Here is an 18,024-nt window from a genome sequence, read left to right as displayed (position 1 = left end):
CAAAGTGGGTGATTGAAATCAGTGCACTTATACAGTTTTTTTATCTTGAGTGTACAACAATTTTCGATTTTACTTGAGTGGATACGAATAATTCAACGTGTGTGCGCTTTGTTTTCAGATTATTTTTAGGAACAAAAATGGAGTACGCAAACATTTTACAACATCTGCGGGTGCCTATGGAGTGGATATTCGAAATACCTTACGATTCTCTGGTACAATCAGTAAGGTTGGCAATGAGCGTGCACATGGCGAACGGTGACCGTAATGACGATAACAACCCTCGGAATGACGTTATCGCTTACCAGGCGGGTGTGCCCGCCTGGTACGTAATGAAGAAGGGGATTTTCTGTTTCAAAAAATGTAAGATAAATTTTTATGTAATTTCACAACTTTTAGAAAAAATTTATTTTCCTTTTTTTTCTTTTTAACAACGAAAACCTTGAAACCTTTGTGATACATACATGTCTTTCGTTTCTAAAATATCATTCCACAACTTTTAGAACAAATTTGATAAATACTTTTGTGTGCGTGAGTGATACATCATATCTTAAATTTCCAAAACTATTATATGTTTCAGAGAGCTGTAAACAACAGCATGCAACGTAGTGGTAGTGGTAGTAGTATATCTAGTTAATGTACAGCAAAAAAAAAAATTAAAGTGAAAATGTTTATACAATTTTCTCAAACGTTATGGAACGTAGAATACTTGGAAACTTTTTCGACAGTTTTTTTTGTCAAGTTTTTGAAATTGGTTCTTGATCACGTTTAGTGGTCGCACGGTCCGTGCTGGTAAGGAGACGCTGCACACGTTGTCCGGGTACGGTGTACAAATTGAGCTAGAGTTGACGCATCTTTGAATTCAATTTGACCATACTGGCCGCCCAGATACTGCAAGAGCAACCGCTCCTCCTCCATCGTCTGCACCGATTTCTGGTATTGGGTCTCGTCCTCGTTCAGCAGTCACACAATCCGGGCCGGTAAGAATACGCTGAATTCTTCGTTTTAATCTGTGACGACACGCTGTCCAAACCTCGTTTGGACTCGTCGAATGTTGGTGACTTTGTAGATTTTGAAAATTTCTAGCTCCGTCAATTTCTTCGTCGGTAGAAATTCGTTCATGCTTGCAACTTTGTTCAGTTTTTTGAAATGTATTTTTTTTTTCTAATGTTTAGCAGTTACGTGTTTCTTGATAAATTCAGATTTGCGAACTTTTTTGTCAATTTGTTGAATTCTAACTTCTGGTTTATAATGGTTTTCAAGTGGTGAATATTTTTTAAGAACAGATCGATTCGCTGTTTTAGTTCTGCTTTATTTGGAGTTCTCTTCATTAGAGCTGAAGATGCAAGACTGTCTTTCTGACCTGAAATCCAGCCTTTTATAGCCGTATTCCTCCCACCAGGCACACAGAATCCTTGAAAAACTTCTAGAAGCTACCGAAATGATGTGTCTTCGATTGTACGTTAGAACCTTCCAGAATTCGACGTCGCATCGCAATCCGTTGTCCGCAGGTCGCTCACCGTCGAGTCGAAACTCGTCAGACGATTCCGAGTATTGTTTTCGTCGGACGATTCCGAGAATCCTTCAGGGTCAAAGAAGCTCTTTCTCACGGTCCCGGACCGCTCGCTGTCAAGTCGAAACTTGTCGAACGCATTGTTTGTCAGCCCACATGCGTTCAGGGTCGAAGCAGCCGCATACAAATTTCAGAACCTTCAAGAATTCGACGTCGCACCGCAATCCGTTGTTGGCAGGCCGCTCGCCGTCCAGTCAAAACTCGTCGGACGATTCCGAGTATTGTTTTCGTCGGACGATTCCGAGAATTATGTGTCTAAAATTCGTTCCAGGCCAGAGCGGGTCTTTCAGAATTCAACGTCGCACCGAAATCCTTCGACCGCATGCCACTCACCGTCGAGTCGAAACACATCGGACGAATTGTTTGTCAGTCTAAATGCGTTCGAGGACATGAGAATCTTCTCCATCCATCTGGAAGCTCTCGAAACCTGACACATGCCAGGGTTCTCGGTCGAACGTTCGAGGATCCACGGGGTCCGCTTGAACACCTGAGGATTCACGGAGTTCGCTCGGTAATGCAGTTATCGATCCCGCTCGATGAGCATGATTTTCTTCACCGACAAAGAGCACAATTTATCCCACAAGGGGTAATACCACGGCAATTTCAGGCATTTTTTACCAACGATCATGGTCATTTGGAGGATTTTTCACCGACAATCATGGTCATTTGGAGGATTTTTCACCAACGATCATGCTCATTTGGGAGATTTTCTTACCGACGAGCGGTCGGCAGAGCATATTTCATCTTACGAGAGTGGGGGTGACCTTCAAGGGTCTGCTTCTGAAATGCACGGATAGGCGGATTGGTCGGCGGATAGGCGGCTTGGTCGGTGAAGAAGGTGTTTCTATCCAGAACCCTCCTTGTCATACTACTGAGGCCGAGTCAAGAGCTGCGGCCATAAGCTGTGATGCGGTAAGCGTTTAGGATGGGCAAGACGCGGACGGTGCGCCGGTCAGTATGCATTCGCGAGCGGCATCGGGGCAGCAATGCCGGACACCAGTCCGCAAGGTTTTCTTGCGGTAGCAGCCAGGATGGTAGTGGGATTTGCAGCCCGAGCGAAAGGTGGTCTCTTTCACCACAGTTTTGCAGCACACAACGCAGACGCGAACGGGAGCCATGGATTTGTGGGAGTCAGTCAGTAAGATGCCGACAGTTGTTGAGAAGGTCAGATGTAGACGAGCCGTATGTTAGATGGAGCGGCAGGTACAATTCAAGCACAGGTAGAGAACAGTAATGTGTCACAGGGCAGCGAAGCAGTAAAGAAAGACAGCACTTCTGGTTGGTCAAGGTGGTGAGGCCGGAGACGTTTGAGCAGCAAAACCGTTGACAGGTGGGGGTTATGTCCAGACGGGCAGTTCCAGATGAAATAGAAAGGACAGGCAGGAGAAGCAGGTAGCAAAGAGACTGAAAGTCCCAAGCGAGCTTGCAGAAAGGCGCATGCAAGAGATTCTAAAAGAATAGCGCCCGAGGGCGGCAAACGGCAGCAAAAGGTCAAGGCAGAGAGAGCTTGAGAGAAGACGTGCAGAGCGTACTTACATGTGTGTGTGTCACATTGTTCGTTGTTCGGTTGTAACTTCCGATGTGTGGATAGCAGCGTGTTGTAACTACTTCACAATCGATTTCTCCAGCAATAATACGTCGGACTAGTGCATGAAAGAACTTTTTTCAGCAATTGTCAAAATCGCGAAAAGTTTGCCAGAAATTCCTTACTTTTTCTTCAGTTTTGGAGCCGAAAACTTTTGGTGTTAGACCCGATTTAAATGACCCTATTTCCGACTCATTGGACATCCAGGAACTCTGTGAACGTAGCGGAAAAAGCGTGAGATCAACAGGAGAGAAATGTTAAACAAAGTTCTTCGTTTTCCGGTTGTGACTTTTGATGTGTTGGTAGCAGCGAATTGTGACTGCGGCCAATCGATTTCTCTCGCAAAATAACGACGGACTAGTGCATGAATAAAACTTTTCTCAGCGCTTGTCAAAATCGCGGAAAATTTGCCAAAAATTGCTCACTATTTCTCCAGTTTTGGAGCCGAAAACTTTTGGTCTCGGAACCGACTTGAATGACCCTTCTTTTGACTAATTAGATACCCAGGAACTCAGCAAACGCAGCGCAAAAACCGTGAGCTCAACAGAGGAGAAATGGCGAACAAAGTTCTTCGTTTTTCGGTTGTCACGTTTGATTTGTTAATGGCAGCGTATTGCGACCGCGGCCAATCGATTTCTCTGTCAAAATTACGAGGGAATAGTTAATGAAAAACTTTTTCTAGCAGTTGTCAAAATTGCGAAAATTTCGTCAAAAATGCCTTACTATTTCTTCAGTTTTGGAGCTCAGAATGTTTGGTCTCAGATCAGATTTGAAGGACCCTCTCCTGACTAACTGGACAGCCAGGAACCCAGAAGACGCGGCGAAGAAAGCGTGTGAGAAACGGCGAACTTAATTCTCCGTTGTTCGGTTGTACCTTCCGATGTGTTGATAGCAGCGTGTTGTGACTGCTTTTAATTGATTTCTCCAGCAAAATTACGTCTGAATAGTGCATAAAAAAAATTTTCCCAGTATTTGTCAAAATCGCGAAAATTTTGTCGAAAATTCCTTACTATTTCTTCAGCTTTGGAGTCGAAAAGTTTTGGTATGTAATTCGATTTCAATAACCCTTTTATGAATAAATGGACACCCAGGAACTCAGTCAACGCAGCGGAAAATGCGTGAGATCAACAGGAGAAAAATGGCGAACAATGTTCTCCGTTTTTCGGGTGTAACTTTTGATGTGTTCTTAGTAGCGAGTAGTATAGGGGGACTTTGGGGCGTCACAACAAACTCCCCTCGCACCCCTCTCTAGCGCCAGCCCCGCGCTAGGGAGTGACTTTGGGGCGCCTTTCCCTTCCCCCGTTGCCCCTCGCCGTGGAGTAAATTTTGGGCACTATCTCCTTCCCCCGCAGGCCCTCTTATAGGAGGTATTTTATTCCAGAAGCTTCTCTGGACGACCACCCCTTTCCCGCAACCCCTTGCCAAGGAGCGGTTTTTCCGCCTCGAAGCTCCGCGGCTCGTCAGCCCTTCGCCCGCAACCCCCTCGCCAAGTGGTGAATATCGTGTCGCGAACCCTTACCCCGGGTACCGTTGACTGCGAATCAGATTCCGGACTCTACGGGATGGCCTCTGGGCCTGTGCACCCTGACCATGGGACGATTTCCTTCCTCTGACCCTAGTGTCCTTGGCCGTGCGGCAGACTCTGGGGCCACCTACCCATCTGCCCCGCTACCTCCGTTCACGAAGCGAACTCTGTGACTTGGACGTTTGGGGTTACAGGTCTCTTTCTTTCTCCATCCCTGCTCTCTGTGTCGGGTGCTCGTGTCACTGACCTTACCCAGCCGTCAGTGTTTACCCCAAGGCTTACGTGTACTTGGAAAATATAGACTTGGTCACTCTCTCTTTCCCTCTTTCTTAATGTAAGACTATAGGCATACTCAAATGTACGAGGATCAAGGCGGGTGGGTGAGGAAACAGAACTCAATGGTGGATTGCGTACACGAATTAAATTTCATCCTTACAGGTTTATTCAGACAACGTAAGTGCAAATACATACATGGTAATTACTATTTGTTTGCTTGTTGTTGGAGCAGGATGTTTTTATTTGTTATAGTTACAGCGCCCCACATCACCACTTTACTTATAATAATTATAGCAGTCACGAGTAAAGACAGTACCATCCATGGATAGAGCTGTTCGGGCACGTACAATGGTCCATCTACAACATCTGCGTTCGCTTGGCGGGGTGTAGCCGTGTTGATCCGAGACTCTTCGCACGAAAAAATTCTCAGGGTAACACATACGTTGTCTGACATTTCCTCCTAATTTATTTCGAGTTGTACGGTGCCATTGGTCTTCATTGTGAAATAGCGGGCAGGAGGTTATCCCGATGCTTAATGATGGTGGTGTCGAAATAGTTTGTTCAGAGACTGGCTAAGGCTTTGTCCTCAGTTTCGATGGGCTGCTTGATTTCAGCATCGAGGTATGATGGAAACAGTCGCGTAATTTCAAGCAGAACAATACCGAGGTAATTCTCGGCAAAGGTAGGATTCGCTGACGACGCGATGTGTTCGAGGGCAGCGCCGTATTCCTTCTCCGCTATTTGCGTGATGCGATGAAGACTCGGTTCCTTGAGGCGCGTCAGATTCACTTTCTCGGCTATGTATGCGACGTATGATTTCTCGCACTCGTTTACTGAATGGGCTAAACGCTGAAGCCTTCGTAGCCGTTCGTCGACACACACAAATATAGCTTCAAGTCCGTTAAATGTGGATTTCTGCATCACAATGGTGGGTTGATACACTTTCTGGCGTTTGGCGGGTAACTGAAAGTTCTCATCCTGGGTGGCCGTGTCTGGGCAGTCTGATTCCTCATCTTCTGAATCGGTGACTTCGGATTCCGTAGGTATTTCGAATCTGACGGCTCGCTCACGATGTGCTGTTGATAGTTCGACGTTGCAGCCACCAAGCTCAAACCGATTAAAATACCATTGGGCATCGGTGTATCCTTCTATGTCAAGGTATTCGGAGATATTGTCCAACTCATCTGCCAGTCGCAACCAGGACGCTGGTGTCAGACGCACGCCTCCGCAGGAGTTGTTGACAAGTTTGATGACCGGTTCAAACTGATCGTCGAGCCGTAGACCGAGACGGATGACTATTTTCTTTGTCAAAGAATTATTCAGACTATACGATGTAGACAATAGCAGATTTTTCTCAGTCTTTTTCAAAGCCTTCGTAAACGTTTTATACATTCTATTTGCGTTGCCCATTGGTGCAGAAGATTAGGATGTAGCCATAGTTCACGTGAGGATTCTTCCGTAGTCGTCGCAAGACTGACGCTCTTTTGTATCTCACTTGATATATAGAGGGTGTAACCCCACTCTACAAAACGGCGTTTGCAGCGTGACTGAAAAGAATTAACGAAATTATAATGCCTTGTATGATTCAGGCGTTCCTTACCAGACTGTATCAAGCTTACGCCGTTGATTATATTTCGTTTCCACGATGAGGAGTAAGACAGATGTAAATATGTCGCCAGAAAACCCAACGATCTCGATAGGCCTGTATCAAACTTACATTAGGTTTACAGCTCGAATTCGGTGCTATGGCCGGTGCAAACAGTTGCAGTCTATCGAGGTATGTATACATAGACATTGCAAGAGAAGAAAATAATGGAAAGGGTTACGGGTGTAGACAGCATGGTTCATGTTATACACGTAATGTTTGGGCCTTGTGACGGCTCGTAGACTGGCCCGCGCTTTTCCGACGTACAGCCTTAGGATATGTTGTTTGTTATGCCGTAGTGGTCGTCACGGGAATACGAAGGGGGCCTCACCGGGTGTATCATTTCGTATTCGCAAGATGAGTCTACAAGCTCCATAGGTCTGCCTTAGGTTTATATCTAGTTTCCATTTCTGAGGGTGGTGCAAACAGTTGCAGTTTATCGAGGGACGTATACGTAATCATTGTAACAGAAGAAAGATGATGGGAAGAGCTGTGGGTGTATACAGCATGGACCGTATTATACCCGTAATGTTTGGGCCTTGCGCCGGACGGTAGGCTGGTCCCCGCTTTTCCGACGTACACCCTTACGGTATGTTGATTGTTATGCCTCAGTGGACGAAGGAATACAAAAGGGGGGTCTCATCGGCTGTATCATTTTGATGTCGCAAGATGAGTCTGCAATCTCCATAGGTCCAGTATGCATTAGGTTTATAACTTGTTTCCTATTCTGAGGGTGGTACAAACAGTTGCAGTTTATCGATGGCGGTATACATAGACGTCGCATGAGAAGAATATTAACATTATTCTCAAGGACACTTGTTTCTATCCGTCACCGACCGCCGAATCAGCTTCACGATTTGAGGTAAGAATTGCGAGTGAATCAATCGCATCGTTTTCTATTTTATCTCTAAATTTCATGTGTCTCGACGAATACCCGTTCGCCCGATAATCAAAGTGGGCTTCAGGGTATGCAAGTTTTTCAACAGGATAAATGACGTCAGCTATAAAACTTTGTTTGATTATGAGAAAACCATGATTATCGCTGTAAATAGATTTGTTTTGCCAGACGTAGCAGGCAGCCTCCGCGTTGGGTCCGGGTGGCTTTGGTTTATCTTTCAGCCCGGCTGCGGGTGTCTCACTGCGAACCGCCGCGGAAGGTTGACGCTAGCGGACCATAGTAACATTTCGTACACTTAGCTCAAGAAGCGGCGTGGTAATGTATTGTAATAGCATTTGGCCTAAACAAAACCCGACCTGCTGAACTTATAAATAGTTGTGAGCCCGGAGATCTTCTCAGTTGGAAAATCGCGGTGTTGCTGAAAACAACGATTCTCTGTGTTTCAATTTGTGCCATATTTTCAAAATAATGCAATCGATTAACGATCTCCGTTACGCGGTGATGAAAGCAGCTAGCCAGGCTAAGAGGGTCAACGCGAGTCTTGTGCGTGTGTGCCCTGTTATCCGTCGGGAGCTGTTGTTCCGCATATCACATGCGGAATTGCTTCTGCATTTGCGAGAGCTTCTGGCAGTCTGCGGAGCACTGGCCCTGGTGCACCTCCACAGCACCGGTGCGTTGCAGGGTTACGAGAGCCTTAGTGCAGCCGCGAGTGTGATTTGCCAGCGGGGTGCCACCCGCTTCGCCGTTGTTCGGGCGCTGATGGCTGAGTACAACGAGCGAACCAGTAAGTTGTTATTTGTGTTGTGCGCGGTGTACGTTTGTGTGGAGTTTGAATTACCGGATCTTTAGAGTGGGGTAACAAGATAAAAGAAAATATGTAATATGGATAAATTTAGATCAAGTTTTCCAACCAGTAGAATTCCGCGCGATGCTGGGGGACTCCGCGGAGAATGAGGCGGCTCTTTGCGATGTCATCGTCGACGTCGCCGATGAGGTGATTGCGTCGCAAGGAGTAGCGCTGGGGAGGCCCGCCGAGGAGCCGTTTTCTACCTCTCGTGACGGTAAATCCAGATGATTGTCCGTACGCTGTGCCGTAGCAGGGAGTTGTCGCGTATAAATACGTTGTGCGCGAGTGGTATATCAAAATTTCTTACGGTTAGAATTCATGATGGTCGATACCAGCGAGAACGAGGCGGCTTTTCTCGAGGGCTGTGTTGCCTGCGAGGAGTTGGCGCTTGCGGAACAGACAGAGGTGGATGAGGCGATGGTGGACGATAGGACCGCCGAGGAGCCGATTTTTGTCAGAGCTCGTGACGGTAAGTCCAGATGATTTGTCGGTTCGATATGCCGTATACCATGGAGTACCCGTGTGTGAGTACGTTGTGCGTGAGCGGTGTTCCAAGAGATCTAGAAATCTTCTTTCACGCGTGTACTGAAGGTTATCGTGTCCGTCGCAGAAATCGATTCATCACAGGCGTCGACCTTAGTGTTGTCACGTCCAGGTTCGTCACGAGTGTCGGAAATTCAAGGTATATAGGAAAAGTTTAAAAACAAAAATGCAGACCAGGTATTCTGGTATGAACTCACGAGCAATTTCTTTTCTGGTGGGGCGGGTAAATAGATCCGGTCGCTGCTTATGAGCCGGCGGTAGCAGAAGAAGAAGAAGGAGACAATTATTCTACATCCTCAATGGATGAGGCGATTGGTAAATGGTAAGTACGGTATTGCCATCTGGTGGCTCAAATTGAAACTACTCAAACCGGGTCAGCTGGCACAAGGGTATTTTCTCACTGTTCAAGCTGTTGTAAAAAATAAATATTGTCTTTGCAATTATACCTATTTTTGAAATAATTTTTTTAATCAAAAAAATATTATTTAATGATGGAAAGCGTCGAAGATTTGTTGGGCGTTCGATTTTCTCCGAAACCAAACAAAAGTAAAACCCTTTGCAGTGTATATGGGTGTAGCAGTAAAGCTTGCAGGAATTTAGATGTAAGATTTCATTATTTTCCAAAACAAAATGAAAATTTTGTGAAAATTACTAATGCTTTCGGAGTGGATGAGAAAATTAACTGTCGAAAAATGTGGCAAAAGTGTTAAAAATAGGAAAAACTATTACAGAAAATATGCAAGTTTGTTCCTTGCACTTTAAAAAATCGGATTATTTCTCACCAGGTAATTATATTTATTTTTTAGCTCATTATTTTTTTTATTCTGAATTTAACTAAGAAAATTTGTTTTCTACGCAGATTCTGGGTCAAAAGGCAAAAGACGCTTGAAAAAAACCGCAGTGCCTTCTTGTAATCTGCCTTGTACTGATATAAAACCAGGATCCAGTAACAAAATAAATAATGACAGAGAGAGAAGAAGAATTAACAGAGATAAAAACAAAAATACCATCATTTCAGGCAATGAAGCTACTAATAATAAAAAACTGGGTTCATCAACAAGTTCAACTACTACTCAGTCGGCTTGTGATTTTGATGGTCAAAAAAATTCAGATCCTTTGGATCACACTGCAACGAGTCTTATCACTTCAGAAGAAAATGATAATAGATCTGTTATGCCAATGTTGTCAGTGGAAAATGTTGAAACCACTGAAAAAAAATTTATTGATATTGGTGTTCAAATTAGAAGTGGTGATTTGCTGATTGATCTTTGTGATGTTATAAAAACTGAGAAGGAACTCAATACATTAACCGGCATTGTGAACTTTGATATCTTAAATACCATCCTTGATATTTTTAAAATCGGTTTTCCTAAGTACGAGTCCGAAAAAATGCATCTTCGCAACAAAGTTATTATGACATTTATCAAATTGAAGCATAATTTATCGTATGCAATCTTAACTGTTTCATTTAAGTACTCTTCAGCGTCACATTGCCGTAAAATTATTCTGCCAATGATCGACATGCTTTACGTTTGCTTGAAAGATGGAATACCTTTTCCAGAAAAAGATGAGATTTCTCAAAATCTTCCTATATGTTTCAATTTTTTAACTTTAGAAATGTTAGAATTGTGCTGGACTGTACGGAAATTTTTATACAGAAACCAAAATCGTTATGTTGTCAACAAGCAACATATTCGCGATATAAAAGTACGTATACCATCAAGTTTATGACTGATGTAACTCCCGGAGGATTGTTATCCTACGTTAGTTCCATGTATGGAGGGAGACCTTCGGATGATGCTATATTTGAGCAATCTAAAATATTGGATTCACTAGAAAAAGGTGAAGCACTGATGGTCGACAAAGGGTTTAGGGTAGATAAGCTGTGTAAAGATAGAGATATAACTCTTATACGACCTCCATTCAAGAAAGAAAAACTGCAATTTTCCAAAGAAGAGTCGCGCTTAAGTGCGAAAATCGCCAGAGCACGAGTTCATATAGAGCGTTCCAATCAAAGACTCAAAGTATTTAAAGTCTTAGGTTCTCGGATGCCAAGTGGTCTTGTTAACAAGGGCAAAGAAATATTAACAATTATTGGTGCAGTTGTAAATTTAAGTTCTCCAATTTTAAGTAATGATAAATTTATGTCAAACAACGCGGATTAATGATTAAAATACAAAAATAACTGTTAATAATGTAATATTTATTTAAACTTTATAATAAAAAATCTTAATTTTTACATTTAAACTTACTTTAACATTTTTGGAGTGTTCACTTGACAAGGTTACTTTTTACAGAAGTGTTTCGTTTCGTACAAATTTTTAATTACGTTGCTCATCTTTGCAAGCATGATGTAACATTTGGTTGAAAAATATTAATTTTAAAGATTCAAATAAGTCTTTCACAAATTTTTCGTCAAAATCAACAGTAATAATTTTCAAACTTTTATCGTGAGAAGAAAATAGAATAAAATCGGTTTTTTTAACATTTAAAATACCCATTCCAAATTGAACCTAGCCATAATATTTATGATTTTTTTTCAAAATCAAATTGTTATTATTCTTCGGATCCAATTCAAGGTATTTTATATTAGAAATAATATCATCCATACTTAGAGATTTACCTTCGTATGGGCATTTAATTTCAAGCAATTTAACAGGTGTATCATCTTCAAATATAATTCCGTCAGGAGAATAACCAAGCCAAGGATTATTTTCTGAAATTACGAGACCGCATTGAAATACATTAGTTGATGTACTTTTTTCATATGCTATTCGAGCATCTGATTCACATCTCAAACCGTGATTTATTGCTGTATTAGAAAAAGTGCTAGGATAAAAATATTTTAGCGATTTATTCTTCCAATTAGGTTTTGGTTTTTTTCGGTAGGTGTACAGTTCATAACATCGCGAGCCCGTGATTCTAAACTTTCGTTCTTTTTGCCAGATACTATAAAATTTTTTACTTTCTTTACAAATATCAACAGGATCTCCTGTTAACTGTTCAAACATTTTTTGACAACATTCTCGTAGAGGTCGGAAAGGTTGTTCAGATAAATTATAGAGGATAAATGAGGAGGATAAGTGTAAAATCATGGATTCAATCTGCCGAAGGTATTCAGGTGGTAGAGTTTCAACAGTGTGATGTAGTGGAGCATGTCGTCCAGCTCTATTATAAATAAATTCAAAAAAAATTATAAAATACAGTGTAAAAAGAAAAATATATCAAAAAAATCAAAAAGCTTGATGAAGTAAATAGTCCATAAAAGTTAAAATATACAACAAATAAAATTGATTGAAATGCAAAATTGCACATATGTGTAAAAAATTCCATTACAGTATTTGATTATAAAAAATAGAGCTTTCATTGATTAGTGAGTATACACATAATTGATTGAATTAATAATATTTTGTAATTAGTTGATAGCTAATCAAACGAATCACAAATATAATTTAGGTAAATTTACTTCATCATAATTTTTATAAAAAAAAATAAAAAATATCAGTTATTAAAATTAATCATTCACACCCATACGCATGCTCTGATAACGTTGACTTCAAATGGTTTGAATACAATTTCTCCTTGATCAGCTTTTTAACTTCATCATCTAACTCCAGGTGATCCTTTTTAATTTTAAAACAACTATGACCACTTAAAGGCTTGGCATTATATTGCTCTAAACAAGAATCTCGTGGCGCATGCCAAAGGCATTTCTTGTCTGTTGATGATACGATTTTGAAACCAGTTATATCATTTCTAAAATTATAAAAAAACTCATAATCAAACTTTATCGAAATATTAAATAAATTTTATCGAAAATTTTAATGATGTAATTTAAACTTACCGTGCACAAAATAATAATACTGCAGCACTATGTTTACATCTTTCACTCAATCCAGCTGTACAACTACAAACCGATGAAATAACTTTACCACTTTTTGCAATTATTGAATTTATCTCGTGAGGATCTTCTCGATTTTTAGACGATTGTATACAGTATGACAATAACTTGTATTGTTCATCATTTTCGCTTAATATTCCTATGTAGATTAAGTGGTTAGAACTTACAACTTGTTCGCCTTCGATGAAGTTCCGGCTCTTGGGCGTAGAACCCAAATGATCCAAAATTTCACTCACTGATAAAAACATTGTTCTTATAATTTGTAAAAGTTTTTTGACTAATTTTTATAAATATACAGTATAAAATACAAACAAACAAATACATTTGTTTACACGCAACGTATATAGTAATCTGACAGCCGACCCGGTTTCACTAGTATCAATTTTTAGCACCAGTTGGCGTGACTGCAACTCCCACTTACCAATATTCTCGTGGCCACAGACGTCCGAGAATGGAATATTCACTCAGATGGGCTATACACCGCCGGCGATGGACGAGGATATTTTTTAGGGAAACCAATCACGCGGGTACTCTAGGGCGTGCGTTTCTATTAAAACCGCGAAATTCGACTATACTTGCGTATTGACGACGCTTTACCATGGAGTTTAGTCTTATTTTTGTTTTATATGTACAACAGGAGGCCTTATGCAAACTGTTGGTCCGTTTCCCGTGAACGAGGGCGCCAGTACCTTAGGCATACAGATCGGCAGGGGTTGGGCCCGGAGGGCACCGAGTTACGATCCTGACGTGACATTAGAGTCCGACGATGACAATGACGATGCCGATGACGATGACGAGATACAGACAGTTTCCGACGTGACATTTCAATTCGACGACGACGCTGACGACGACGAGACAGAGGGTGTACACTCTGGAAACGTGGGCAGAGAATCGGAGCGGGAGAGTGAAGCTGCGAGTGAGATGGAGTCAAATCAGGCATCCGATGACGGGGCTGATTCACTGGGTAACCGTTTCACGGTTATCGGTGAATCAACGAAATTTATTCGTAAATTCGCGGTCACAGGGCGTGAGTTGCGAATGAAGATCGCGGCCCCTGAGTCGGGTGGTAATCTAGTGGAGTGGCTGGAGGACGCGTTCAGAGATCTGCATGCGTATGCCGTAGCAACGTGTCGGAGTAGCGATTACATAGGTTTCACGTTCAGCGCGGAGAGTTTTAATCATGGTCTTGCGTGGTTATCGTTCCGGCCGGTGAGGGACTCGCGGTACAGTGACCTCGGGAAGTTAGTTTTTAGCGTATCCCAGAGCGCATCAGAGTTTGGCGTCGACAGCGTCTTCACCGTGACGGTACACAGTGTTGGAGTACCATAGGGTCGTGGAAAGCTGAAGCCGATCACGCACGCGGGGGTACTTAAAAAATCCGTCGTGCAGATTGTCAACAGTGACGGGTTGTGTTTACCTCGTGCCCTCGTTGTAGCCAAGGCTCACGCCGAGAGAGGCCTGAACCGCAGTGGCGCTCTGCACGAGCATTACGAGATGGTGAGATTCGCTAGGTCCAGTTTCCAGCGTGCAGAAGCTCGTAATCTTGTTGCGAGCGCCGGTGTCGAGATTCCGCCAACGGGGTGCCCAGTGCATGTAATCGCACAGTTCCAGAACTATCTGGCACGCGAGGGATTGCTCATCACACTGTACGAGTTGGAGAGGCTAGGTACCGGCGAAGCGGCATTTTACGACGGCACTGCCGTGGTGAGAGCAAATGGAACAGGCGATGTCAGGCACCGATTGAATCTGCTGTATCATCCCGAAGAACAGCATTATTGTCCAATTGCAAATTTAACCGTGGCGGCAGCAGGGGCCTTTTTCTATCAACCCTGCAATAGGAAATTTAACAACGGGTACGAACACCGATGTTCCGTAAAGTGCCCACAGTGCCTCGCATCGCCACCGTGGAATAGCGAGTCTCACGAAATCGAGTGTCTCAATTGCAGACGCGTGTTCCGCGGTAACGGTTGTCTGGAGTACCACCGCAGGATCGGCTTCTTCAGTCCGCGTCGCTCCGTTCGTGCAACGCTGCGTATATGCCGAAATTGCGAGCGATTCGTAAATCTTTCGCGCAGGGCACACATTTGTGAAACTCGTTTTTGCGTCACGTGCCGCTGCAGACCGTACAATCACTACTGCTTCATGACGCCACTGAAAGACGCGACAAGACCGAAACGTTACATCTTCATTTTTTATGATTTCGAAACGCAGCAATCCGAGACGGTAGACGGTGACGCGACGACAAACATACATGTGCTGAACTTGTGCGTAGCGCAACAAGTGTGTACGCAATGTATCCACGATCCCGATATATCGAACGGCTGTTCCGCTTGCGGGCTCGTACGTGAGTTCGTTTTCAGGAGGGAACCGGTGAAGGAGTTGGTAGACTTAGCTACTCGGCCCGTTCAGGACTTTGCCTGCATCGTATGCATTGCGCACAATGCCAAAGGTTTTGATGCACAATTCATACTGCGGCATATGGTTGAGCGGATTGGAAATTCGCCGCAGGTCATCCTAAGCGGCAGTAAGATCAATATGCTCGAAACGGGTCACACCCGATTTCTAGATTCCTTAGCATATTTGCCTATGGCATTATCGGCGCTACCGAAGGCTTTTGGACTACCAACTACTCCCGTAAAAGGTGTATTCCCCCACCTTTTCAGTAGCCCTGAAAACGTCGGTTACGTGGGACCGCTCCCCGTAGCGAAGTTTTACCCTCCGGATACCATGAGTAGCGATGCGCAAGCAGAGTTTTACTCATGGTACAACGAGGCTGTAGCGAACGACCATCTGTTCGACTTTGACGCGGAATTGTTGTCGTACTGTCGGTCGGACGTGGATATTCTGCGACGTGTGTGCGTAGCATTCAGGGACATATTTCTGGAGTGCGGCAGAGCGTGTCCCTTTACCGAGAGCACGACAACTGCCTCGGTTTGTTCGGTGCTGTTCGGTAAAAATTTTTTACAACCGGAGCGAATACGCTCGCGGGTGACGGTACGCGACACGTCTACGAGTTTTACGGTTGTTTCTGGCACGGCTGTCGTAAATGTTCACGAATCTACCGCGATGGGCGTAGCGTCAACGGCGAGACGTTGGATAGGCGTTACGAGGAAACTCGTGCAAAGATCAGCCGTATGCGCGAATTGGGTAACCGCGTGACGGAATAGTGGGAATGCGTGTTTGATCGGAGCTTGAGGAAGAACGAGAAGATGAGGGAGTACGTGGCAACACATCCGCTGACCGCTGGCACTGCCACGAGTGAAGCACTCAATTCGCGTGATGCGTTCTACGGTAATCGAACAGGGAACGCTTCCCGATACTACGAGGTGAAAACAGATGCAACGGGCAACGCGTACGAGGAAATACGATACGTCGATTTTTGCTCGTTGTATCAGTTCATCTGTAAGAATGAAAGTGGAGATGAGTGTAAGCTCTTGACAGGGTCAAGCGGTTGCGACATCTTGCGAGTTGAGGGGCTCATCAAGTGCCGAGTTTTACCGCCTCGCAATCTTCATCACCCTGTTTTGCAGGTGCACTTGCATGACAAACTCATGTTTGCCTTGTGCCGCTCATGTTGTCGGAGTTTGAACCAGGACGAGTGTAGATATGATAACGAGGCTGCGCGAGAATTTGAGGGCACGTGGGTGTCGATCGAATTAAAAAAAGCCGTGGAGATGGGATACAAGATCAGGAGCATACGCGAGATGTGGTCGTATACGGTGACATCGTTTGACCCGACTACTCGTCAAGATGGGCATTTCGCCGGCTATATCGACACCTCCCTCAAGATTAAGCAAGAGGGAAGCAGCTGGCCTGCTGAATGCGAGGACGAGCCGGCTCGAATGCGCTACCTTGATGAGTACGAGCGGGTCGAGGGTATACGGCTAGATCGCAACCGTATTGCTAAGAATCCCGGCATGCAATCAGTTTTCAAATTATGCTTAAATTCGTTTTGGGGCAAGTTCGGGCAACGCGAGAATCTGGTAAAAACAGAGGTTATAAAGACGCGTCAGCAGCTGCTCGAGCTTTTGACCAACCCTGAAGTTGAGGTGTCCGGTTTGCTGCCCGTGAACGACGAAGTGTTGTACATGCGTTGGTCACACGCGCAACACAGCGTTGAACCGTCAGCGCTTGCAAACGTCGTAATTGCCTTGTACACCACTGCCCAGGCTCGGCTGAAGCTCTTCTCGTTTCTTGAGAAGCTGGATCGGCGCGTGCTCTATTACGACACCGATTCAGTGATGTATACCCGAAACCTCCGAAGGCCGAACGAGTATGAACCTGCCACGGGAAACTTTCTTGCCGACCTGACGGACAAGTTGGCGTCTTATGGCCGTGGGACTTTAATACGCGCTTTCGTCTCGGGAGAGCCAAAATTCTATGCTTTCATCATTAAACGTCCGAATGGTGAAGAGGTGGAAATTTGCAAGGTGAAAGGCATATCACTGAATCACACGACGAGCTCGAAAATCAACTTCAAGGCCAACAAGCGGATGGTGGTAGAAGCCGCTGCACCCATTCCCTTGGAGTATCGCGCCATTCGTCCAACGGAACTGCACGCAGTCGTGACGCGCTCAGAGCGCAAAACGTGTAAACCGGTTTACGTGAAAAGGCATTGTTGCGTCACAAGTTTCGATACGCTGCCCTACGGTTACCACACTGGATGATGACGAAGAACCCGGACTCCAAGCAGTTGCACACCACCGCCTTCGTCTTCTCACCCTGCAGTAGTAGAGACACCCGGACGGCAAGCCACGCGCGCGTATGAGCAACAGACAAATAGACAGACAAACAAATAGACAGACAGACAGAGGACACCGAAGGGATTCTTACCCCAACCGTCTGTTATTTCAACCGGTGAGACGCCAGGCCAACCCATTAGATACTCTTTTGTTGTGTCCTACCAAACTGTATGAAGGTTAGTACCACGTTTAAACCGTACGCATGAAAAATTGTGAAAAAATATCGTATTGCTCGTAAAAATTCATCTCGTGAACCGCGGCCGGGCGTGCTGTTTTTAAGCTGATATCACTGCGCGCACGCGTACGAATAAGCTCATGGCGTACGCGCCTCACGCACAATAAGCTCGACCGCGCCCACGCTGATGAGCTCGTACCTGCGCGGTTACGCTTCCGCGTGCGCTTAAATGAGCTCATGGTCAGCGCAGGAAGGGAGTGCCGCCGCCGCCGCCGCTAATGCCGCCACCGCCCCGGCCGCGAGCGAGCTAACGTAGT

At 44.4% G+C, this 18,024-nt stretch overlaps 1 protein-coding gene across 1 annotated transcript; it reads left to right on the top strand.

The window, feature by feature from the left end:
• The first annotated feature begins 15,999 nt into the window (after nt 1–15,999).
• On the top strand, nt 16,000–17,457 carry LOC107225566. The gene has a single exon (XM_015666083.2). The coding sequence runs from the start codon at nt 16,000–16,002 to the stop codon at nt 17,455–17,457; it is 1,458 nt and encodes a 485-aa protein (XP_015521569.2).
• Nucleotides 17,458–18,024: the final 567 nt, after the last annotated feature.

Source organism: Neodiprion lecontei, chromosome 5 (assembly GCF_021901455.1).
Source record: "Neodiprion lecontei isolate iyNeoLeco1 chromosome 5, iyNeoLeco1.1, whole genome shotgun sequence".
NCBI lineage: Eukaryota > Metazoa > Arthropoda > Insecta > Hymenoptera > Diprionidae > Neodiprion > Neodiprion lecontei.
This window is presented reverse-complemented; position numbering and strand designations above follow the sequence as displayed.

What these genes read in the sequence shown, in the direction of transcription:
- LOC107225566 (XM_015666083.2), top strand. Translation starts at nt 16,000, where the DNA reads ATGAGGGAGTACGTGGCAACACATCCGCTGACCGCTGGCACTGCCACG.